This window comes from Cajanus cajan, chromosome 2 (genome assembly GCF_000230855.2).
Source record: "Cajanus cajan strain Asha chromosome 2, NIPB_CcT2T_4, whole genome shotgun sequence".
Classification (NCBI taxonomy): Eukaryota; Viridiplantae; Streptophyta; class Magnoliopsida; order Fabales; family Fabaceae; genus Cajanus; species Cajanus cajan.
This window is the reverse complement of record NC_138518.1, coordinates 21,285,636-21,311,072: the sequence shown is the minus strand read 5'-3', so window position 1 is coordinate 21,311,072 and position 25,437 is coordinate 21,285,636. Positions and strand designations below refer to the sequence as shown.

General features: G+C 30.7%; 1 protein-coding gene across 1 annotated transcript; it reads left to right on the top strand.

The window, feature by feature from the left end:
* Positions 1-21,899: 21,899 nt before the first annotated feature.
* Positions 21,900-23,508, top strand: LOC145954820 (uncharacterized). Its single transcript, XM_083069506.1, has 5 exons — positions 21,900-22,125; positions 22,562-22,706; positions 22,786-23,039; positions 23,140-23,322; positions 23,410-23,508. Exons 3-5 carry the CDS (start codon positions 22,857-22,859, stop codon positions 23,506-23,508), a joined length of 465 nt encoding a protein of 154 aa, XP_082925632.1. The 5' UTR covers positions 21,900-22,125; positions 22,562-22,706; positions 22,786-22,856.
* Positions 23,509-25,437: the final 1,929 nt, after the last annotated feature.

Sequence of the window (25,437 nt, the reverse complement as noted above, 5' to 3'; positions counted from 1 at the left end):
CCTAAGACCACCTTTTGGCTAAATTGCTAGTACCACTCTCTAGCTTGCTAGTGACACTCTCTAGCTTGCTAATGCCACTCCAATCCTACTACTAGAAAACTAAGAAAAGAGTGTATTTCTAGGTTAGGTTAAATGGAGTCAAAGTGCCCAAGTAACCTACCCTAGAAACATTATACAATAGCTACTAAAAGCAAATAAAGTGCCTCTCAAATACAAAGGCAAAAATACTCCTATACAAGTATCTACTATATACAAAGGACAAGAAATCAACTATACAAGTATGTGCAATGGAGACTCCTTAGATCAACCTTCACCCTTCTTGGTCTTACCTCTTCCAAAGGGATCTTTGGGGATTAGATTTCCATCACGGCTCGAGACGGATAAACTTGGAGACAGAAGATTCACAGATCCTATGCGTTCTTCGAAACGCATTGATCTCCAGGAACGACTTGAACACGCTCTGGAACTCCCCCACGTCGCGCCTGACCCAGTCATAGCCAGGAACGCCAGGGACGAGATCCTTAGGCAGGTTCTCCACCTTCTTCTTTTCGGCGGCGGTCGTTCCGATAGCCACCGCCTGACCGCGCGCCTTACCTTTGCCCTTGGTAGGCGCGGAAGACCCGGCACCACTTTCTCCAGCCATCAAGAAAACAAAAGACTCGAAGAGGAGGAAGATTGGAGAAGAAAGAAAGAACAGAGAAATTGAAGTACCTGGTACTCCTTTGACAAATGAAAGAACAACAAGGAAGGAGGAGAACTCAGTTGCCAAAAATAGCAACGGAGGAGAAAGGAAACAGGGAAAGCAAAGATGGAGAGCGACAAAAGAGAATGAAACCGGTGTGCGCAAGAAGCTGAAAGAGCGAAAAAGAGTAAAGTGAATGGGAAAGGGTGCGAGAGAAAGAAAAAAGGGGTTTTCCAAAACCCAAACAGCCACAACACGTGTCAGTCAGGGGGCATAACTGACGACACACTTAATGACCCCCATTATGACGAGCACAGGTCATCATTGTGTAACCGTCACTCCCCATTAACACGCCGCCCACGCGTTATGGGAATGAGGCAACAGACATGACACATGGCATCTTGACAGCCCCTTGAGGAGCTCGGTCTTAACTCCTCGACCTACGGTCTTCAGAGCTCGTGGGGCTAGTGTACTATCCGTACCGCCATGCCGAGCTCAAACTCGGCATCTTAGCGCAAAGTGACCTCGGACACACGCTAGGCGATGTCAGCTTGACATTTAAACAGGTCACAACTAATCTCGGGCCCAAGGCCCAACGAAACCCTAATCCACACCAAGGTACGTGCATTACTTATACGAGACTCATACTTCCACAAATCCTAACTTTAGCATTGGAGTCTCTTTTGCAGGTACCACCCCCATCTTGGAGCACCAAGGGTACCAGTGAAGGAGGCTCGCCGATCTTACCCAGCAGATCGTCCCCTACGACCGATCTCCGGTAAGAATAGCAAGCAAACATTTAATGCAAGATCAAATGCATTAAATGAAAGATCTATGTAGCCATGAACGAACCACTATCTGCACCAACGGGAAGCTTAACTCTAACAAACACTTTCAAATTCAAACAACGGCCAGATTCATCACAAGGCTATAAATATCTAGACAAAACAAGAAAACAGTATAGAAGTGAAGAAAATGAGCAATAAGCAAAAGCGAACATTAAATCTCTTCCTGTAGAATCTTGCATATCTGTGTAGATCTAAGATAACTTATCTTAGTGAGTGTAGAAATTATCCTATCCTCTTTGTGAGAGTAACACACACACTCAAAATACACATCTTTGTAAAACTAAGGTTGAATACCTTAGCGAGTGTAGAAATTATCCTATCCTCTCTGTGAGAGTTATACACACACTCAAACCATTCATCTATTGTAAAGCCTGGAGAGGCTACTTGAAAGAATACTTGGAAAACCAGGAGTGGTTGAGAATACTTTGTGAACCAGAAGTGGTTTAACAATACTAGCATGGACAAGTGAAGTTGAAGAACCAAGAGTGGTTGACAATACTTGGGGAACCAGAAGTGGTTTAATAATACTAGTGTCGACACGTGAAGTTGACGAACCAGAAGTGGTTGATAATACTTGTAATCCGTTGTGATTAGTGGAACCCTTCAATTGAAGGAGACTGGATGTAGCTCAAGTCGAGCAAACCAGTATAAAACTCTTTTGCAATCTTTATCTATTTTCAGACAAAATTTTATTTAGCTATTATATCATACAAAAATTTCTTCCACCAATTATTTTTCAATACAACTATCTTCAGACGAAAAATATACTTGCGTAACTTATTATGTTAAAGAACATTTTCTTTTTAAGAAACATTTTCCTTGTGCAGACGATAAACCCTTAGACAGAAAATCTTTTGTTGAGCCAACCTTGCACAGTTTTTTTAAGTGTTTAAGATAATATTGTTTTTAGATAGAAAAGAGTCTCTTCGTGGAAATGGTTTTAAAATTCCTTCATTCTCGCACACACACACATTCAACCCCCCCTTCTATGTGTTTTTCCGCTAACTTCACTGGGATGGTTGTTGTATAGTAGGATTGGCCCCCAATCCTTTGCTTGATGTATGCCTATAGGAATGAGTACCTAAATGAATGTTTTTTATTTTGTTTTTTGATAGTTCTATTGCATTTCTTGTGTGATTCAGAGTGTGGATTTGTGTTCAATGTTAATAATTGATATGTTTGATAGAAGGATTGGCCCTAAATTCTTTACCTGATGCATGACTATAGGAATAAGTGCTTAATGAATGTTTCCTATTTTTTTTATTGTTCTGTTGCGTTCCTTGTGTGATTTAGAGTGTGGATATGTGTTCAATTTCAATAATTGATATGTTTGATAATAGGATTGTCCCCCAATCATTTGTCCGATGTATGCCTATAAGAACGGGTACTTCATGAATGTTTTATGTTTTGCTTTCTGATTGTTCAATTATGTTTCTTGTGTGATTTTGAGTGTGGATGTGTATTCAATTTCAATAATTGATATGTTTGATATTATTTAAAGTGATCTATGGGTTCCTACGGGAAACTATTACGAATATGATTAATTGGCATGAATTGACGTGTTTAAGAATAAATTGTGTGTTGATTCGTATTCTAGATGTATATTAGAGTATTTGTACCAAATAAGTAGTGTGATTATATGTATAAATGTGAAAATTTGTGTAATGTGATAAAGTGATGAATAACATGAAGTGATGAGTCCGTGACAATGTGATTATGTGACATGCATCATATGCATTTATGTGTGGGACACGATGTGGAGTACACTGTTAGGGAAGACCCTCCTTGTGTAACAACTTGTGGAGTCCTAGGCGATAGCACGATTTAGATTTCTTAGTTTCGTCTGTTTGTATGCATGAGACGTAATTTGTGCGGCTTCACTATATCCCCACAAGAAGGAAGGTCATTCCCAACGACATTTGTTATTGACAAATGTTAATTGTCGTTGGTAAAAAATGTTGTCCCAATGAAAAATTGTCGTTGCATGTCGCTAAAAGAACTATTGTTGCGAAACATTTTGCAATAACATTTGATGTCTTTGTCACTACTTATACATTAGCAACCACAATTGTCATTATAATTTGGCACAATTATTGTTGCTATTAGTAATTTGTACTAACCACTATAGTCGTTGCTATATTGTATATATTCTAACGACTATTGTCACTACAAAAGAAAACATTTCTCATTAATAAAAATTGCTAGGATAATATAACCTTTTTTGAATAATTAATATTGCTACATTTGAATATATTTTCTTAACAATTAAATTTGTTATAATAAGGTATCTTTTGTCGACAATTAAAATTTTTCTTAATAACAAAAGTCATGGCCATAAATTACCATTTCTTAATAACGTGCATCATTATAAAATTATATATGTTAAAATTTATTTTTATTAACAATTATACATTATTTTAAAAAGTTAGTATTGATAGAACCAATTTAATTATTACAACTATTTAAAAATAGATCAAATTTAAATAATATTAAAGAGTGTGTCTCTATATGTATATACACACACAAAATATATCAACAAAATATATACACAACATATTATAAATGTGAATAAATCATTCATTACATAATTTAATGTCTAAAGTTTAAGTTTCAACTAAAATAAACTAGTTAACATATAATCAATAATATTATTTTCTACATCAACGGATTCTTTTTTTTGTACTACTCCCCTTATAATAGTTGAATCACCACCTGTTCACCTACAATTTGAACACAAATATAGTTTTAGTTTAACATATTTTTCTTAAGCGAATAATCAAAAAAATTGAAAAGCTTAGAAGTATTATCATAATTTACGTAATCGTACTATAATATAGTCATGATAAAAGCATTTATGCAAACATCCAAAACTCACCAAGTAAACCAACCACATTCTCACACCAAACACATCCATATGGCATATTAAATTGTGATTTTCATTCATTAATTGAAAAAAATTGTATCATATTGTCATCAGTATGATCATCCCATCAAACATTATCCTCTAAGACTATCTTTAAATATCCAAAATGTTTTATCTAATTAGCATGTCCCTAAATATGTAATTGAGTTCAACATTAAAAAAACTGTGAGTTAAACAAATAATATATATATATATATATATATATATATATATATATATATATATATTGGATGTTGAATTCAGTTTTGAAGCATTATAATGGAATATTGATGATATAAAAATCATTAAACTCTAAAAAAAATTATCTTACTCATTCTTAGTTTTAAATTTTATTTTATTTACTTAATTTTAAGACAAAAATGACTAATTTATATGTAACATTAATATATTATTCTTCTACTTAAATCCTCACACCCTTTCTTGCAATTTCATGTCAAACATTAATTCATCGAGGCATTTATAAAATACGATATTACTAACTAATAAAATCAAAATCAAATCAAGTCCTTGTATAACCATCCCAAAGACATGGCATACAGACAAATAAAGCTATTAATTAACTATTATTCGTAAGCATTTTAATTAATTGATAATATGAAGACTAAATCATTATACTAGTGGAAAATCAGTCTTTTACGTCAGTTGTAACACTCCAATTTTCATACCTTAGATTAAGGGACTGAACTTCTATTATCAAAGAAAAGGAGCTCCCAAAGCATGGAAACAACATGATATGACATCAGAAGGCCTAAAGCCCAATAAGGGTGTTTTAGTAGCCCAAAACGGGATGTTCCCAAAATGAAACGGCCAATTCCCAAAACTAGAACGGGGTATTCCCAAACTAGAACGGGCCATTCCAAACTACAAAAAAAGTATAAAACCCTAGTTGAGAACGGGTCCTTCCAAACATGACCGTTATGAGTTAAACTCAACTCTAGAACAGGCCATTCTGGTTTAATAATGGGCTATTCTAGATGCGAATTTAACACATGATGAAAAGATCTAGAAGGGCCCGTTTCGGGTCCGAAATAGGTCATTCTGGCCACTTTTGACATCTATAAATAGAAAACTCTGGCACTAGACACACTCTCTAAAGACCAAGGAGAACCAAGAGAAGGAAATCAACCAGATTCTGCTCTAGCTTTGTCTTTTGCTTATCCAGGTAAGGGAGGAGTGAGAAACCTCGCTCGGGGGAGTGAGAATAATTATTGGGTAGTAGGATTAGCCCTCAATCCCTTGCCTGATGCATGTTTCTAGGAACAGGCAAAAAATGAATGTTTTCTATTTTGCTTTTTGAATGCTCTGTTGCATTCCTTAAGTGATGTTGAGTGTAAATATGTGTTGAATTTCAAGAATAGATATGTTTTGACATGGATTAGAGTTCCTTATGGGTTCCTACGGGAAACCCTATGAGAAACAGACAAATTTTGAATGTTTTCTGTTTTGGCTTCTAACTTTTCTGTTTTTTTCCTTGATGTTTGTTGAGTGTGAATATGTGTTTAATTTCAAAAATAGACAAGTTTTGGTATAAATTAGAGTGCTCTGTGAGTTCTTGTGGGAAACCCTATGAAGTAAAATTAGGGATATGATCTTTGGATGAATTTTGAGGCATTATATATAAAATTGCTGATGGATTCATGTTTTGGATAATTTCTGGGTATATATGACTATTAGAAGTTCCTTGTATGAGACTATGTGAATATGACGAGAAAATGTGAAAAGTGAACATATGATTTGTGATATGATATTATGAGATAAAATGACCCGAGAATGATGTGAATGACGTGCTATTGTGAGCACTATGACTATGAGAATGTGAAATGTGATGAAATGAGATAAGACATGAAATTCCATGACAAGTAAAGTGATGAGTCCATGAGTTTGTGAATGTGTGACATGCATCATATGCATTTATGTGATAGGGTACGATATGGAGTACAACGTTAGGGAAGGCCTTCCAAGTGTGAAAACTTCTTGGGGGAGTCCTAGGGGATAATGCAATTTGGAAGGCTTAGTTCTTCCCATTTGGGTGCATGGGACGTATCTTGCGCGGCTTCTCTATCCCGACGAGACCCTAACAGTACATCCTTCTAGTTGAGAGTGCGCGGTTGAGCCGACATGTACAACTAGACTACTCCAGGTATGTTGCTTCGGCAGCGTACCACGTGATATGTGATTATGAGACAAGTGAATGACGCTACATGCATGGATCTACCAGTCAAGTCCATAACATCATTGCATGATGAATGACTGTGTATGTGTTACTATTGTATGTATAATTTGAATTTGCACCTTATTAATGTGTAGCTATGACTGTGCTTGTTATGATTTGTGTGTGTTACCTAATTGTTATTTTTACACTTGAAACCGAGTTAGATGTTTCTCACTCCCTTGTTGTTCTTTGTATGTGTTTAAATTGTGTTGCTGATGATCATCAGCATGAGGATGTTGGTGATGAGGCTTAGGCTTCAGTTGGGCATGCTCTGATAGGATATGTGACATCGGGGCATGGCTAGACTTAGTTTAGGATTTCATTATTGTTTTGGAAAAATTCATGTTTCATTTTTCTATAAATTCGACATTTGACCACGTTTTAAGTTTATGAATGTGAATTCTCTACTCTTATGTTAATGAACCATTGTTTTAATTCTAAAGTTTTTATTTAACCCAAGAATATGTTTTATAATCATTCTATATGTATGTTGGTGTAGAGGGTGTCACATTTAGTGGTATCAGAGCCTGGTTGATTCAAACCGAACGTGTGTGTTATGTGTTTATCATGATTCCATTGTGTACTTTGAAAACGTTTTTTTTTGTTGTGTACTTTGGTTATGCTTTTCTTGATGATGATGATGATGTTGTTCTCTTGGTGTTGTTGCTATTTTGTTTAATTAGGTGTTTCTCTTCTTAAGATATGGCTAGTAGACATGATATAGCTTAGTTGATGTTATTTCTATTACTTTTCTTCATTATTATGATTTCTTATTTGTTTTGATACTTCGTACTTGCGTAAGAAGTAGTGGTTGGGTGGTATCTCTTGTGTTGTAATCATATGTGCAAGTAGTAGTGGAGGAAGCATCATCCTAATGAACTAGAAACTATTGGAACCTTGGATGTGGGTGCGACATTGATTTGTCGAGTGTATTGAGAGTTTATGGTTGATAGAGTTTCTGAAACCTATAGCTGCAGCGATTGAATTCAAAGAGGTTGTATGTTAAAAAGTGGGATTTTGGGAATTCTTGATTAGAGATTGAAATATTGGTGATTTCTTTGAATTTTGTTGCTTGCATGTTAACCTTTTTTTTTTTTTATGATTTGGTTTGTAGGTGGGTTTAGTTCAGTTTTGAGTCTTTTGTGTTGAATATGTGAGTTACTTTGGTTTAGGATTGTGGTGGGAAGCTTGGGTATAAGTTTGGGATGGAAAAGAGTGAGTATGGAAGTGTTATAAGATATTTTCGTGGTCTTGGACTTTGGTGCACTCTTTGCTGTCTGGCGCATGGGATGTTTGTATTGCAGTTTTGTTGTGCCCGTACGAGTTTGTTATTGACATATTTTGATGGAAGTGAGTAGAAGTGGTTGATGTTCTTCTTCACTCTCCACCTTCAATACCTTTCTTCTCTTGAGGTTGACACGCCAATGAAGAGAGAAACACCTTGAAGAAGCTTCAATGGTGGAGAAGCAACAAGGAGGTTCGATAGCTTCTTTAAGAAGCTAGAAGATTGAGGCACCAAGGCACAAAGGTTGGAAACCTTTGTGAAGGAACCTAGGGGAGAAAGTTCTCCACGAAATTCTAAGTCTTTGGAAGAGAAAATTTGAGAGAAAATTATAATTATTATTCATCCAAAGTGAGGGAAAAGGTTAGAGTTACAAATATATAGAAGGAGGTAGCTTAGGGAGCAAGCTAATTTTAACAATGGTTGAGTTGCTTGACTGTCCAAGCTAGTTAAGAAGCTTGTGGAGCAAGCTTCTCACTTAGCTTACTTGGGAAGCAAGCCAAGGAGAAGCTTGTAGCACAAGCTTCTCAAGGCTTCCAAGTGTGAGAAGCAATTCGGCCAAAGGTAGAAGCTAAGGCAAGCTAGGCGGCCTTGGTTCCATTTTTCTCCTTGAATTAATTGCAAAAATGTTTGGTTTGGTCTAGTTAGGTCCATCCAAAGATGATGAGACCTAGCTAGATCAAACCTATGAAAAATTAGGAGCAAAATGAGTCCAATATGTAAAATTTTTCCTTAGCCCAATTCTGGCCCAATTACTAGTCACACCCTCAAGCATTGCTAAATGCCACCCCACTTTTACTACTGAAAAAATAGAAAATGATTGTACTTCAAAGTTAGGTTAAATGGCGTCAAAGTCTCCAAGTAACCTACCTTAGAAACAATATACAATGGTCTATAAAATGAAATAAAATTCCTCACAAATATAAAGGCAAAAATAAGCCTATACAAGGAAACTATGTACAAGTTTATACACAACATATGAAAAGATCTTCAACATCATCCCATTCCTCTTGGTTCTTTTAAAGTATCACCTCTTGGATTCCTTGGCCTTGGCATATTTCCATCAGATTTAGATTTTATAGTCTTCACAAAAATTGTAGCCTTGGACGTTATCTTTCCAATGGAACTGGAATTAGGTAAAACAGAGGTCTAGAACTCCAGCTATAGCTACTTTGGTGATCAGAGGTCTAGCTATAACCGCTGAATATATCTATTGTGGTTTTTGAATTTTTAGCTAAGAGGATCATCTTTTTAGAATCTCATGTATTCATAAGAGTTGTAGCTTATTCTCTTAGATTTCTTTTTAGATAAGTTTGAGATCATTTGGATGAGTATAACTCTCTATGTATCATTTTCTTTGATAGTTCTTGAAGGGATATCTATGGTGTCATGATATTTTTGAGTTATTAGGCAATGTAAGGATAAAAACTGATTTTATTATGATGTTCTGAGGTGTTACCATGTAGATTAAGAGGTTGTTTAAGGTTGTATGATGTTATGAGGTAAAGTTGGTTCATGTGCATGCTATATGGTGTAAATGGTGATTGATTCGTACATGCTTAGGGATGGTATATATATGAATGTTTAAAGTAAGTATTCTAATATGATTTGATATGCTTGTATGTTGATATGAGGATAAATGACCTTATGGAACAATTGGTGAATGTTTGTGTGTTTAGTGAGACTAACCTTAGGGTGTGATATCATTATATTGGTGATGAGGGTGAAGATATATCCAAGATAACTTTATGCTAAGTTATATGAGTATGATTTTTGATTGTATGAGGTGAGTTTTCTAGGTCCTGTAATTTCTAGCAAAGGTATAACGTAGGTCTATCTAAGGTAAAAGTTGTGCTTAAGTGGGAGATACCAAAGTCAGTTAGTGAGGATAGGAGTTTTCTTAGGTTAACTTATTATTATATGAGATTTATTAAGGAAATTTCTAAGATATCATTACCTTTGATTGGATTGACCAAGAAGTGAAAGTTGCCTTTATGTGGGATAATAAGTGTGAGAGTAGTTTCCAAACTCTTAAGGAAAGATTGTCTGGTGTTATATTACCGGATTTTAGTAAGTCTTTTGTGGTATACAGTGATGCTTCTAAGATGGGTTTGGGTGGAGTGTTGATGCAAGAAGGAAGGGTAATAGCTTATGTTTCTAGAAAATTGAAAATTCGTGAGAGGAATTACCTTACCCATGACCTTAAGTTAGCGGTTTTAATATTTATACTAGGATTTGGAGACACTACCTATATGATTCTAAGCTCAAGGTATTTAGTGATCATAAGAGCTTTAAATATTCGTTTGACCCGAAGGAGTTAAATATGAGACAAAAGAGATAGTTGGAGTTTCTTAAGGACTAGGATTTTAATCTTAGTTGTTATATAGGAAAAGCCAATATGGTGGTGGATGTTTAATTTAAGTAGGAAACCTCTACAGTTAACTTCCCTTAAGATTAGAGAGATGGACCTTTTATCTCGGACTAAGAATTTATGTTTGACTTGTGAGATTACTCCTAGTAATGTGAAACTAGGTATGACTCGAGTAACGAATGGATTGTTGAAGAAAAATGGAGAAAATTAATTAGTTGATTCATTTTGGTGACAAGACTTGGAGACCGAGTATGAGTACGTAGTGAACTTACACTTAGGCGATTAATCCTTCTAGAGGCTCATAAAAGTAAAACTAATATTGTGGCAGATGCCTTGATTAGGATGACCATTCACCTATCATCTTTAATGATTGAAAGGTTGGATTTGATTGAAGAATTTAGAGACTTAAGTTTGGTATGTGAGCTTACCCTTAGGAGAATTGAATTGAGTATGTTGAAAGTGACTAGTGAATTAATGGATGAGATTAGAGAAGCTGAGAGTTAGATCCTTTCTTAGTGAGCCAAGTGGAGAGGATTGGTAAGGGTATAGATAGCCCTTTACGAGTGCAAGTTGATGGTGTTTTGGGGTTCAAGGATAGAAACTATGTCAAGTCTAAGGTAGAACACTTGAAGTCTTTAGGATTTTTACAGCCTTTAGACGTCCCATTTTGGAAGTGAGATGGTGTGTAGATAGACCTTGGTTGTAGGTTTGCCTAAAGATGCTTAAGAAATTTGATTCTTTTTGGGTTATAGTGGATAGACTCACCAAGTTTGCTTGTTTTACCCTTATTCATAATAGATATTCCTTAGAGAGAGTGATAAAGTTGTACATCAATGAGGTAGTGAGGTTACATGTGACTTTCTACTAGTATAGTTTTGATGGGAAATATTTAGGAAAGTGTTATTTGGCAGTAGAAAGCAAGATCCATGAAGTTCATCTGTTCAGAATTTTGATAAATTTGGGGACGAAATTTCTAAAAGGGGGGAGAATTGTAACACCACAATTTTCATACCTTAGATTAAGGGAATGGACTTCTATTATCAAAGAAAAGGAGCTCCCAAAGCATGGAAACAACATGATATGACATCAGAAGGCCCAAAGCCCAATAAGGGTGTTTTAATAGCCCAGAACGGGTTGTTCCCAAAACGGAATGAGCCGTTCCCAAGACTGGAATGGGGCGTTTCCAAACTAGAACGGGCCATTCCTAACTACTAAAAAGGTCTAAAACCCTCGTTGAGAACGGGTCATTCCAAACATGACCGTTATGAGTTAAACTCAACTCCAAAACAGGCCGTTTGTTGAGATTCGTGGAGTAGTGAATCAACTAAGCTTTGGAGTATGAGAGAGCATGAGCGTTTTGATGATAACAAAGGGTGGATTCTGATAGTTGAAGCTGACCAAGGACACACAAGAAGAAGATATGAATATCATAATGTGTAATAGGAGTAGTTTATAAGTTCTTATAAGTTGTGTTGTTTTGATTAGCTTATTTTGGATGTGTATGCTTTGTGCATGAGTTAATTTTAATCTAAATTGAATGAGAGTGAGTATGATGATGATTTAAAATACTTGAAAATATTTTTGAAGTATAAAATTGAGTTTTTGAAAACTAACTCAAAATAATCTATTATCATTAAGTGTAATCGATTATTCTAGCAACAGGTGAAAAGAGCCTTGCTGTAATAATCGATTATCTGTGAAATAATCGATTATTCCAGGAAGCACTCTCTGGAATAATCAATTATCCTGCAAAATAATCGATTATTTTGTTCTTGAGTGATTTCCAGAAATCATGAAGAGCAAAATAATCGATTATCCTTTAAAATAATCGATTATCTGGTTCTAAAATTTTTATAAATAGCTTTCACACTTGGAAACTTCAGAACTGAGAATGAATTGAGAATCAACGAGAGAAAAACTATATTGTGAAGTCTTTGTGACCTTCTTAGGGTGTTTTCTTTGTGAAACCAAGAAGAAAAATATTTTTTGAAATTCTTTGAAAAGGATCATCATCATCACTACATTCTTGGGAGAGGAAGATTAAGATTTGCTTTTGGAATTCACAGTCTGATTTGTTCAACCTTCAGGTGAATTCGTTCCTTTAATTCTTTGTGTAAAGTGTAAGGGAAATCTTGAGTAGGTGTCTCAAGTGGTAAGGAATTCTTGTAGTGGGTTTCTACAAGAAGTGCTTTCTTGGGGGCAAGAAAGTGGTTATCTTGAATGTAGGAGTATATGCTTGTAAAACATCTTCATTAAGATAGTGGAACAAATCTTGATTACGTTATGATTGAGGACTGAATGTAGGTCACATGTCGAGTGGCTGAACCAGGATAAAATACTTGTGCATTCTTCTCTCTCACTCTTATCTTTTATATTGAGCAAAATCTTGGTTGAGTGTTAAAGTGGCTGATCTTGATTAATATGTTTGTATGCATAACATTGCTTTAAACTGAATCAAAGTATTGCATATTAGTGATTTTAACATTGAACTTAATCAAGATAAATCAAGAAAGCATATAGGACTCATTCCCATTAGCAAGTCTTTCAAGGATCTTTTTTGAGAATTCATATTAGAAAAGTTTAAGTTGAAATAAAGATACTTAGAACTCTGAAAATTTTTTAAGTGTCATAGAATCCAATTCACCCCCCTCTTGGATTGAGCCATTCTTTTCTAACAATTGGTATCTAGAGCAAGGTTCTTGAGTGCTAATCAAGATTTCCAAAATGGCCAACAACAACCTACCTTATGGTGAGGGTGTGTCTATTCATAGACCTCCTGTTTTCAATGGTGAAAACTATATCTATTGGAAAAATAGGATGAGAATTTTCATTGAAGCAATTGACATTGTTGTGTGGGATTCAATAGAAAATGGAGCCTATATCCCTATGACCAAAGATAGTGATGGAAAGAAAGAAAAACATTGGAGTGAGTAAAGTGATGATGAGAAAAAGAGAGCTCAATATGAGTATAGAGCAAAGAACATAATAATATCTGCATTGTCTATTGATGAGTTTTTTAGAATTTCTCAATGCAAGTCAGCTAAAGAAATGTAGGATACATTACAAGTTACCCATGAAGGAACAAGTGATGTAAAAAGATCTAGAAAGCATACTCTTATTAGAGAATATGAATTATTGAGAATGAATCATGGTGAACCAGTTTCTGATTTTCAAAAATGGTTTACACACTTGATAAATCACCTTGTTGATCTTGGCAGGAAATTTGAAGAAGAAGAACTAAATTTGAAAGTGTTACAATGCTTGGATAGATCTTGGCAACCAAAGGTTACTGCAATAGAAGAATCAAAGAACTTAACTTCATTGACCCTTGCAACTCTCTTTGGAAAGCTAAGAGAGCATGAGCAAAAGCTACACATTTTTGAGGAAAATGAACAGCAAGACAAAAAGGGAAAAGGAGTGTCTCTAAAAGCCTTAAAAACAATCAAAGGCAAAGAAATATGTGAAGACTCAAGCTCTGAAGATTCTGATTCAGAGAACTTCAACTTGCTGGTGAAGAAGGATTTAAAATTTAAATTGATAATACTTGTTGTTTAATTTGTGATAAATTGACAAAAGAAATTAGATTCATTGGAAGAAGAATTGACAACATTTACATGCTAGACTTGGAAAATTCAATTACAATTTCTAACACTAAGTGTTTGATAAACAAAGAAGATAATATTTGGCTTTGGCATAGAAGTGCTGCACATATTCACATGGATCACTTGATCAAACTTAGTAGAAAGGAGTTAGTAATTGGATTACCTAAACTCAAGTTCAGCAGGGACAAACTATGTGATGCTTGTCAAAAAGGCAAGCAAGTGAAGGCTAGCTTTAAAAGCAAAAATATGATTTCAACTTCTAGACCTTTACAATTAACTCACATGGATTTTTTGGTCCTTCAAGAACCATGAGTCTAGGAGGGAATTACTATGGGCTGGTTATGGTAGATGATTACTCAAGATTCACTTGCTAAGAAATTTGCTAAGCTTGTTCATAATGAGAAAAACACAAATATCACCTTAATTAGAAGTGATCATGGAGGTGAATTCCAAAATGTTTTGTTCCAAAAATTCTGTGAAGAACATGACATTAATCATAATTTTTCAGCACTAGGACACCTTAACAAAATGGGGTTGTGGAAAGGAAAAATATGTCTCTTGAGGAATTAGCTAGGACTATGTTGAATGAGACTAAACTACCTAAATACTTTTGGGCTGATGCAATTAACACAACATGTCATGTGTTAAATAAGGTTCTAATTATGCCTATTCTAAAAAGAACACCTTATGAGATTTATAATGGAAGGAAGCCTAATATCTCATACTTAAGAGTATTTGGGTGTAAATGTTTTGTGTTGAACAATGGAAAAGAACAACTTGGAAAATTTGATGCTAAAGCTGATGAAGTAATTTTCTTGGGTTATTCTACAAATAGAAAAGCCTATAGAGTATATAACAAGAGAACTCTAGTAGTTGAAGAATCAGTACATGTTGTGTTTGATGAGACTAACAAGCAAGAAACAAAGAAAGTTGAAATAGAGGACTTAACTGATTTTCTTGATCAACCTCCCTTAGAAAATGAACAAAGTGAAATTCCTAAATGTCGCAACCCAAAAATTTTCGATCTTACGACTAATGGTTTAGTCATCCTTTTAAAAGTCTCATCAATTAAGGAATGCCCGGACACCAGACTAATCCTTAATTAATGGTTTTGAAAATAGGTTCATGGAGTCGCCACCAAGGTTTTACTCAAAACATTGGAAAAAGAAAAGATTTTTTAAAAGTCCAATAATGGCCTTGATAACCAGAATTGGGTTCGGGAGTCGGTTACGTGTAGAGAAGGTATTAATCACCCCTACAACGCCCTTAATCGGTACCCTATGATGAAATTAGAATTATAAATAATAATAATAGAAATATTAAATCCCCTTTTATTAATTATTATTTACATGCTTGAAATTTAAATTATACAATTAATCCTAAAACGTCTACATGATTATTTTTATTATAACAATATTAATTATAAATAAGAAATAAATAAATAAAAAAAAAGAGAAAGAGACTAACTAAAATACCTCTTAAATGAGCTCTATTGAATCTTCAAAACAGGAAGATTTTAGGTGCTTTGTGGCAAACTTTCACACTACAATGCCCTCACAAAATCTCAAGAAATACAAAAAAGAGAGAGAAAAAAAAGAGAGAAATTTCGAGATCTAAGGAGTGTTGGACGAAATTTTTTTGGGGTCTGGAGGAATGAGCTCAAGCTGTCTATTTATAGCCTTAGAAGGGGTCCAGAACGGCCCGTTCCAGAGGCGCATTTAACACATAATTGCCATTCTAGAATGGTCCGTTCCAATTTGGGAACGGCCTGTTCCAAATGTAAATTTAAGCCTTTTTAAAAGAGCTTGGAACGGGCCGTTCCAATTCTGGAACGCACCGTTCCAATTTTGGAACGGCCCGTTCCAATTTAGGGTTTTTGGCCGTTTTAGAAACTTGGAACGGCCCGTTCCAAATTGGGAACGGCCCGTTCCGATTTTGGAACAGCCCGTTCCAGTCTTCTAAAATCAGCTTGTTTGGGCTTTTGGGCCCTCTAAAATCCTGTCCCATTGTTTGCATGCCCCTGGATGAAATTGGGTGTCTACAGTTGCCCCTCTTTACTTGTCTTTTGGAATAGCTGTGTTGCTTTCCCAAAGGCAAGTAAAGACGTGGACATTACAATAGTGACAAAAAACATAAGTTGTCACTATAATATTATTAATAGTGACTAAAATATCTTTGTCACAAAAATTTGACACTAATATCTACAAATTTTGTTTTCTTAACTTATAATCGTCACTAATACAAATTTTATTATATATATAAATGTTTTTGTCACAAAAAGTTAACTTTGTCACAAATATTTTAATTCATGAGTGATTATTATAAAAATTATGACTTATTTTTAATTACAAGTGACAAATTATTCATCATAAAAAATATGAAGTGTTTCTATGAATATTTATTGTTATTGTTTTAACAAGTTATAAAAATCAAATTAAAGTAGTTATTTCTATAATATACTCATTTAGTGGCCTATTAACCTTCTAGCCCTCAAAAATTAACTCAACTAATATAAAAATAGAGAAACACAAATTGAATTAACCAAATAGATAAATATTAAAAAAATATATCAATGTCTAAATCATGGTTTGAACATGACCTTTTTCACTTACTATCATCATTGATTTATGTTTTGAATATTTATTTGTCTATATACTTACTTTTATAATTAATAAATTATTGATTTCTATTTAAAATTAATATTATGACATAATTTAAATTATTTTTAATAAATTTAAAACTTTAAATAATAATTTATATATTTTAAAATATTTATTTTATAATTTTTAATGATAATATAATTTATAAAATTATAAATGCTTGTTTATTACATATTAAATCTTATTTATATATAAATACTTATAATCGATAATACACAAAATAAAATATTTTTCATATTTATTTATAAATTAAATTTTAATATTTTAAATAAATTATTAATAATTAGCTTAATATATTTATTTATCTTAATTTAAAATATAATTGATATATTTAAAAATATTTATATTAATTTTAAACATAATTTATATATTTAAATATATTATTTATTTATATAATTTATTATAAAGTTAAAAGAAGAAAATAACCACTAAACTAAAGTTAATTTTATATCTTTAAGTGAAAGTTTTAAAGTAAAAAAAAAATTAATATAAAATTTAAAAAAATTGTATTTTCCTTATTTTATTTTCTGATTATCAAATATTCATAAAATAATAATTTAAAATCTTAACTAATTATATCATAATACTTTCATATCAAATTTAAAATCAGTTATTAACTATACAAAAATACTAAGATCATATTGTAAATTGTTGATAAGATTACAGTTACATAATTTAAAATACTTAATTTATCAACTAAATTCATATCAAATAATTTATTCTAGTTCTAATCAATTTTCCTCTATATTAATTATTAGTAAAAATTAAATTATATATTATTTCTTAGAATATTTATTTAAATTTTATAACATTGTTTTTATACTTAATATATTTTTTGTTATTATATAATATCATTATACTATAAGTACTATTTTATGATTTCATACATAGTTAAAACTATAGATATCTTGATATATTAGTATATTATTTATATTCAAGGTATTTATCTCCTAATATTTATATATCAAATTAAATATTTGATTTATTATGTCTATCAATTCATTGTTATAAATATAAATTTAGCATATTAATTATATTCAAGCTATTTATCTCTTAATATTTATATATCAAATTAAATATTTGATTTATCATCTCTATCAATTCATTGTTATAAATATAAATTAAATAGTTTAATTTTTTAATTTTATTAAAAAAATTTCAAAATAATTACTTCTAGAAGATTAATATAACTCAATTAGTGCATCAGTAATAATTAAATTTATTAGGATAATTTTTTCTTATCTTTTTATTAAAAAAATAGATATTATGCAATAATACTAAGGTTAGAATAATTTTGGATTAATATAAATTAATTAGTGCATCAGTAATAATTAAATTTAAATTTGTATCTAAATAAATAAATTTCAAATAATATTATTTTAAAATTTACTAGTAAATCGATGCGGCATAAAAAACTGAACCAATTTAGATAATTGATAAGTTTTGTTTAACACATAACTAAACCTATGTAAATATACTAATAAAAAAAACCTATTTAAATATATAATAGATAAAATGTATTTACTAGATAAGTATAATATGTATTTAAATAAATTTAGATAATAAATAAAATTTATTTAATGGATAACTATACGTATATAATAATTTCATATAACGAAATTATTTTTGCTAATTTAAATGTATAATTTATATTTAGCTTTAAAAATTTTAATTCAATACATAAATTATAACAGTCTTTCAAAATAAAAATAAGTTATAAAAGATAAAATAATAAGTTAGAAAAAGTGTGTTAAATAGTTATGGGAGTTTATAGTCTAGTGTGATCCACTTTTTATGGATAACTTTTTAGTAATTGATAGTTAAATATTATTGTTATTCATAGTTTGTTATTTGTGAACCGTGAAATATTTTTAACTTAAAAAAACAGATAAATTAATATAACATGGTCTATATAAATGTCATGTTACATTTATCTATAATATAAGAAGGAATAAATTGTGAATAAGCAAAAATTAATAATTTAGCTTGTATAATGTATGGACTAAATATTTATTATATATAATTAAAATTGATAATAAATTAAGATAATAACATTATCTCTATTAATAAAAAATGTTAAAATATAACAAATAATATCTAAATGATAATTAAATTAAATAATTTAAATAAGATTATTTTAGTTGTTAATTAAATAGTTTTTTCATTTATTTACTTAATAACATAAGTTTATCCATTGTACATAATATTTATATTATGAATTAAAATATTATAATAAATAAATATTTTAAAGTTTGTTATCTAATTCTAGGAAAATATCAAATAAAAATAAACTAACTTATTTTCTCTGTATAACTAAAATAATTATCTTGAATGGAAGTGATGAGAATATTTTTAGGATATTTTAGAATAAATATTTTTAAAATTATTTTATATTTTAAAATAATTTTTTAAATTAAAATTTTATAAATTTGCATACCTTCCGTATATTTTTAGTTACCAAACAAACCTTTCATTTTTTATTTTGTTACAAAACACACTTTTCATTCTCTTTCTTTTTTGTTACAAAACATACCTTTTTTTGTGTTTTATTTTCTTTTATAAATTATACCTTCCTTCTTTTAATATGCAACTATAGATTTTTTTGCTAAGGTTGGAGCATCTGAATGTGTTGCCCTCATGATATTACTTTATTATTGTTGTGTATAAGGAAGGACCTACTTGAAAGTTAAGGGAAATCTTGGCCCCTATCATTTTATACCTTCTAATTTTTTAATATATTATATTAATCCTCATGCTATGGACGATTTTTTTTAGTAAATTAGATAAAATGATATATAATTAATTTTGTAAATAAAAATCGACAACAAAAATATATGTAAAGTATAATTATATTAAGAATAAGTAAAAAATAATATTAAAAAAATAAAAATAAATTAACTTGTTATAAATTATTGAACATTTTTTTATAAAAATTATAGCCTATATTTGAATGAAATGTTAGCATATGAAGGAGATAATGATAACCGAAGTATATACATATCTTGACATTAATTTGACTACTTGATATGACTTTTCTTTCTAAAACATATTTTTTCTAATAGTAATATATTAGTAATAGAAATTTTTATAATTATTCTTTTGATATTTTAAAGAAAAAGAATTGTTGCAGAAGTTGTTTCTTGCATATATTCATTATTTTTTAGCATATAATAGTAATAATTATTATTATTCTTATGTAAATTTTATAATTAATTTAAAATTAATGTAATTAATGTTTTATGATACTTTTTGTATTATTTTATTTTATTTTTATAATAAACATTTATATAAAAGAATTTTTTTTGAGAGTTTTTGAGGAAGTTGTTGTAGAACATCTTTCCTTTATATTGTTAAATTAATAGATTATATTCCTTATATTAACATAATACATAATAATTTTTATAATAATTTTTTTGATATTTTAAAGAAAAAATAATTATTCCCGAAGTTGTTCACTTTATGAATGTGTGTTATTTGTTCGTTAATATTCATTAGTTTTAGCATATAACCGTAATTGTTTTTAATAATTATTTTTTATATAAATTTTATAATTGTTTTTACTTTAAAAACTATAATAATTTAAAATTAATGTAACTAATGAATTTTTGAGAAAAATAATTGCAGAATAAGTTATTTCTTGTATATTTACTAATGTTATATTTTATATATATTTTTTTAAAAAATAATTTAAAACTGAAATAATTAATAATTAATGTAATTAATGTATTAAGATGTTATTATAGTTTACAATATTAATGTATTATTGGTTTTATTTTATAAGAATATTATTTTAGATGAAAATGTTTTGGTTTAGAAATTTTGAATATTTTACTTTAAAATATTTACATAAAAATATTAATACTTTTATATAAATTTATGTTTAATTACATTTCTTATATTAACAAAATAAATAATAGTTTTTATAACTACTATTTATGATATTTTAGGGAGAGAAAATTGTTGCAAAAGTTGTTCACTATGCTAATGTGATATTTTTACCGTTAATATTCATTATATTTTAGCATATAATTATAATTATTTTTATATAAATTTTTAATTACTTAATTACAATAATTTAAAATTAATATGATTAATGTATTATGATACCACTATAGTATTAATAAGTTATTCTATTATATAATTTTATAAACAATAGAATTTTAATTTTATTTTATAAAATTTGTATATAGAAATATGTTAGAGGGAAGTACTTACTGCACAACTTGTTCTCTTCATATTATTAGTAGATAATATGTTATTTAATATGTGTAATACAATAATATTATTAGTGTTTAATTATATTGCTTTGAGAATTAAAAAATTAATTATTAACTTTTACAATATGACAAACTTGCAAATATTTTATAAAAAATTTAAAATTTATACCTTTTAAGACACACTAATAAATGTTTTTTTATTTCAACTACTATTAATCTTTCTATCAACTTTTATAATAAATGCAAAAAATATTAATGACATAAAATTAATTATTAAAATTGTAATCTTAGGTCTTTGAAAAAATGCGTAGCTTATTTTTTTTTATGAAAATTTAATTTATATAACATAATCTTGAATTATTTAATAAAAAATAATAAATAATGTCCTTATTTTAATTAAGGAATTAAAACTTAATTTTTTTTTTATAATTTTTTTTATTATTTTATTTATTTATTGTCTAACTTTTTACTTAACCTAAAACAAATTCACGAGGCACACTGCACAGTAACCTCCCACTTTCTTATTTTTCAGGAGACACACTGATAAGCAAGCGGGAAAGAAAAAGATTTTAGGTAACCTCCCACTTTTCTTTTTATTTTCTCTCCTATCAAGAACGTTGCAGAAAACGAAGAGCGTGGAAAAATCTAAGGTAACCTCCCAACTTTATTCTCTTTTTCCTCTTGTCTAGAAAGTTTGGTTCGCCTTTTGCAAACAAAAACATTGTACGGTATTTTTATTTTCTTTATATCATTGTTCTCTCTTTCACAATTCAATTCTCTTAATTATTGTAATTAGGTCATCAGCAATTTCACTTCCATTGATTGTTGTAATAAGTTTCTCTGGACATTAAACTAAACTAAACCCTATCACAAAATGATAAACAAAGATTGTGATATATGATTAAAAATAATGTACAATTGGAAAAAGAAGAATCAATAATTTCAAAGATTGATTTTTTTTTACTGTTCTAATTGGATTCTTAAATGCTAATATAAACTTAATATTTCTAATATTGAAAGGTTTATTGTTTGTAGTGAAGAAGGGAAAAACAATGTCAAAGCTTGAAACTTCCAAGTACGAGGAGCAGAGGATGCAAAAAACTGCAGAAAATAGAGCAAGATTAGAGGCTCTTGGGTTGTCCCAAATCTCCTCCATTTTTAAGGGTCTGATTCAAAATTCTAAGAAGAGAGATGAAGAGAAAGTTGAAAAGGATGATGAAGACTACATACTTGAAGATGAAGAAGAACTTGGATCAAATTTTTCTAGTGAGGATAACAACGATAATGATTTTACTGTTGAAAATACTTTTGGGTCACGAAAAAGAAAGGCAAGTGTTGAATTTTTTTTTCATTGTAATTCTAATATGCATTATTTTGTTATTGAATTATAGTAGATTGTATTAGAGTAATTTAATTTGTTAATCATTTAAGTCAATAACATATGCATTTAGGAAAAACTTTTCCTATCAAATATTACTAATCCCTAAAATTTATAGTTTACAAGTTTATTGATGATAGTCTTTCAACCAAGTATAGTGTCTCATAATCTTATATGCTCATACAAAATTTTTTAAAAACCTTTGTATGGATAGTAACTTTGTAGTTCTTAGAGAACACTAATTTTAGACAAATCTTATCATTTTGGATTGATACTTGAAATGCACAGACAATTCATCAATTTGATTATGGCATTCTCTTTTTCTTATTTAATAATGTAATTTGTACTTACCTTTAATTTTTATAATTAATTATTCTAATTGATAGGTGATAAGACCATTGAGATTGAATTCTAAAAGAGTCTCTAATGGTCCATTTACACACGTTGAAAAACAAGTGAATGAGTCTCAACTCAATAGGACAGCTCATGCCTCAGAAACTATGAATGTAGAATAAGTTGAATCTAATTCAGGTACTTTTATGACACCTTTTTTGGAAAAAATAAAATAATATTATTATAAAATATTATTAATTTATCTTATTTATTTTAGGTGATCATACCATAAGGAAAGGACGTGGACATACAATTAATGCAAAATTTAAAAAGAAAAAAGAAAGGCTTATGGCAAAAGGAAAAAATATTGACATTCAATTTCCTTCACCATTTTATAAGATATGTGGAAAACATGCAAAATATTTTAAGTCAGAGGCACAAGTTTGTATACGCCAGAAAGCTCCTTTGCAAGTTAATAGTTGGAGTGAAATAGCTAAAGATGATGTAGATGAAATGTGGAAACATATGAAGGTTAGTATGGTTATTACTTTCATTCAACATAATTTATATTTTTAAACTTCATTTGATAATGTTTTGTTTTTGTTTCTCTTATAATATTCATGTGACATAGGATGCATTAAGTTTATCTGATGAGGTTAAGGAATATGCAATGAAGCAAATTCAATCTCAATACAAAAATAAGCTTTATCATTTACATCAACTATATCTCAAAAAGAAGGGAAGGCCAAAAAATGTATCTCCTGATGATTGGAATTGGTTAATCAATAATAAGTGGAGTGATTTAAAATTTCAGGTAAAATTACTTAAATATTTTGAGTTTAAATTTATTTGTTATAATTTTATATTTATAAGATTATAAATAATTGTTATTCATATGCAGGAAAGGAGCTTAAAAAATAAAGTTAATCGAAGCAAGCAAGAGATGAAATCAATTGTAACACCCAGTTTTTTTAAAAGATGGCATTTTCGTAATTATTGATGGCATTTTCGTAATTTTAATAAAGGAATAAGGGTATTTCTAGGTGTCGGAACGGGCCGTTCCAAATGCAGAACGGACCGTTCCAAAAGAAAGAATATGCTTGTTTCTAAAGACCCAGAACGGGCCTGGAACGAGTCGTTCTGGTATGGAGAACGGGCCGTTCTAGAAGCAGTACGGGCCGTTCTGCTGAGATTGAGAACGGGCCGTTCTGGTTTCAGAACGGGTCGTTCTGCTTTATGGGAACGGGTGTTCCGATTTTGGAACGGGCCGTTCCAGTTGAGAAATTTGCCCATGTTTGAAGGATCCGGAACGGGCCATTCCGAAATCAGTACGGGCCGTTCCGGGTGCGTCAGATTGCCTATAAATAGGGCCAAGGGGGGGTGAAAATTTTATACTGAGTGAGAAGGTGAAATCTTAGAGAGAGAAAGAGGATAGAGAGAGAGAGAGAGAGAGAGAAAGAAAGAAAGAAAGAAAGGGAAGAAAGAGAGAATCCAGAGGAGGAGGCTCTGCCCAAGTTTCAACTCCGCTTATCCAGGTAAGGGGGGGAGTGAGAACCTCGCTCAGGGGTGTGGGGATAATTGTTGGATAGTTGTTTGTTGGATTGGCCCCCAATCCCTTGCCATTGTGCTGTCTTATTTTCTGTTGCTCTACTTTATTCCTTGTTGGAAATAATAAATGATTATGTAATCTCAATCCCTTGCCGTTGTTCTGTTTGATTTTCTATTTACTCTACTTTGTTCTTTGTTGAAGGTGCCGTTGTTCTGTTTGATTTTCTATTTACTCTATTTTTTGTGGAAGGTGTCGTTGTTCTGTCTAATTTTCTATTTACTCTACTTTGTTTTTGTTGAAGGTGTCGTTGTTTTGTCCAATTTTCTATTTATTCTACTTTGTTCTTTGTTGAAAGTAATAAATGAGTATGAAATTAATGTTAATAATAAATGAGTTTTAATATGAATAAGAATGCTCTCTGTGAATACCTATGCGGACCTTATGATGAGTATTGATGACATGACCATGTAAAATATGGACAAATGATATGAGACCTAAGAATGGACTATTGAGACAAACTATGATTATGATACTATGATAAATAATGACATGATGTACTAAATGAAATTATGTAATAAGTTAAATGTTGAGTCAATGAGATTATAAATGTATGACATGCATCATATGCATATATTACTCCAGGTGTGCCGCTGAGGCCGCATACCCACGACTAACAAGGTGTACCTTATGGTCACCCACGATGTAACATGCTAACAAGGTGTACCTTAGGGTCACCAATGATGAATTGTGAATCTTCCGTATGGCGCCACATGCATGCATTTATGAGTCGAGTCCATGACATCATAGCATGATAAATGAATATATATGTGATATTGATTATTTATGTATGTTATTTACATGTGACTTATATTTGTTGTGTGTGTGGGCTATTTAACCTTTATTTCTGCACCTGAAACTGAGTGAGATGTTTCTCACTCCCTTGTTATTCTTGTATATGTTTAAATTATGATGCAGGTGATCAGCATCATGAGGATGTTGGTGATGAGGCTTAAGGCTTCAGTTGGGCATGCTCTGATAGGATGTGACATCGGGCATAACTAGGCTTGTTTTTGGGATGTTATTATTTTAAAAGCTTTAATTTTCTCTTCCTTTGTAATTTTGAACGTTCTTGAGAAAAGACCAAAATGTATATCTTTGTCATACTATTTTATTACATGATTTGAAAGTGATATATTAATTCCTAACTAGGAGGCACTGCCACCTTTACTGGAATTAATATATATTCCCCTTTATATGATTTCTTGAGTTTAATACTTATCTTTGATTTTTTTTATGATTGATGAGTTACGAATGTGAATCTTCTACCTTATGAGATTTGAAGCAGTTGTTTTATACATGAAAGATGTTATTAAACTATGA

Excerpts from the sequence above, each read along its gene's own strand:
- LOC145954820 (XM_083069506.1), top strand. The coding sequence starts at position 22,857 with ATGGCAAAAGGAAAAAATATTGACATTCAATTTCCTTCACCATTTTAT. Across the intron at positions 23,040-23,139 it reads AAATGTGGAAACATATGAAG|GATGCATTAAGTTTATCTGA; the intron begins GTTAGTATGGTT and ends CATGTGACATAG. Across the intron at positions 23,323-23,409 it reads GGAGTGATTTAAAATTTCAG|GAAAGGAGCTTAAAAAATAA; the intron begins GTAAAATTACTT and ends ATTCATATGCAG.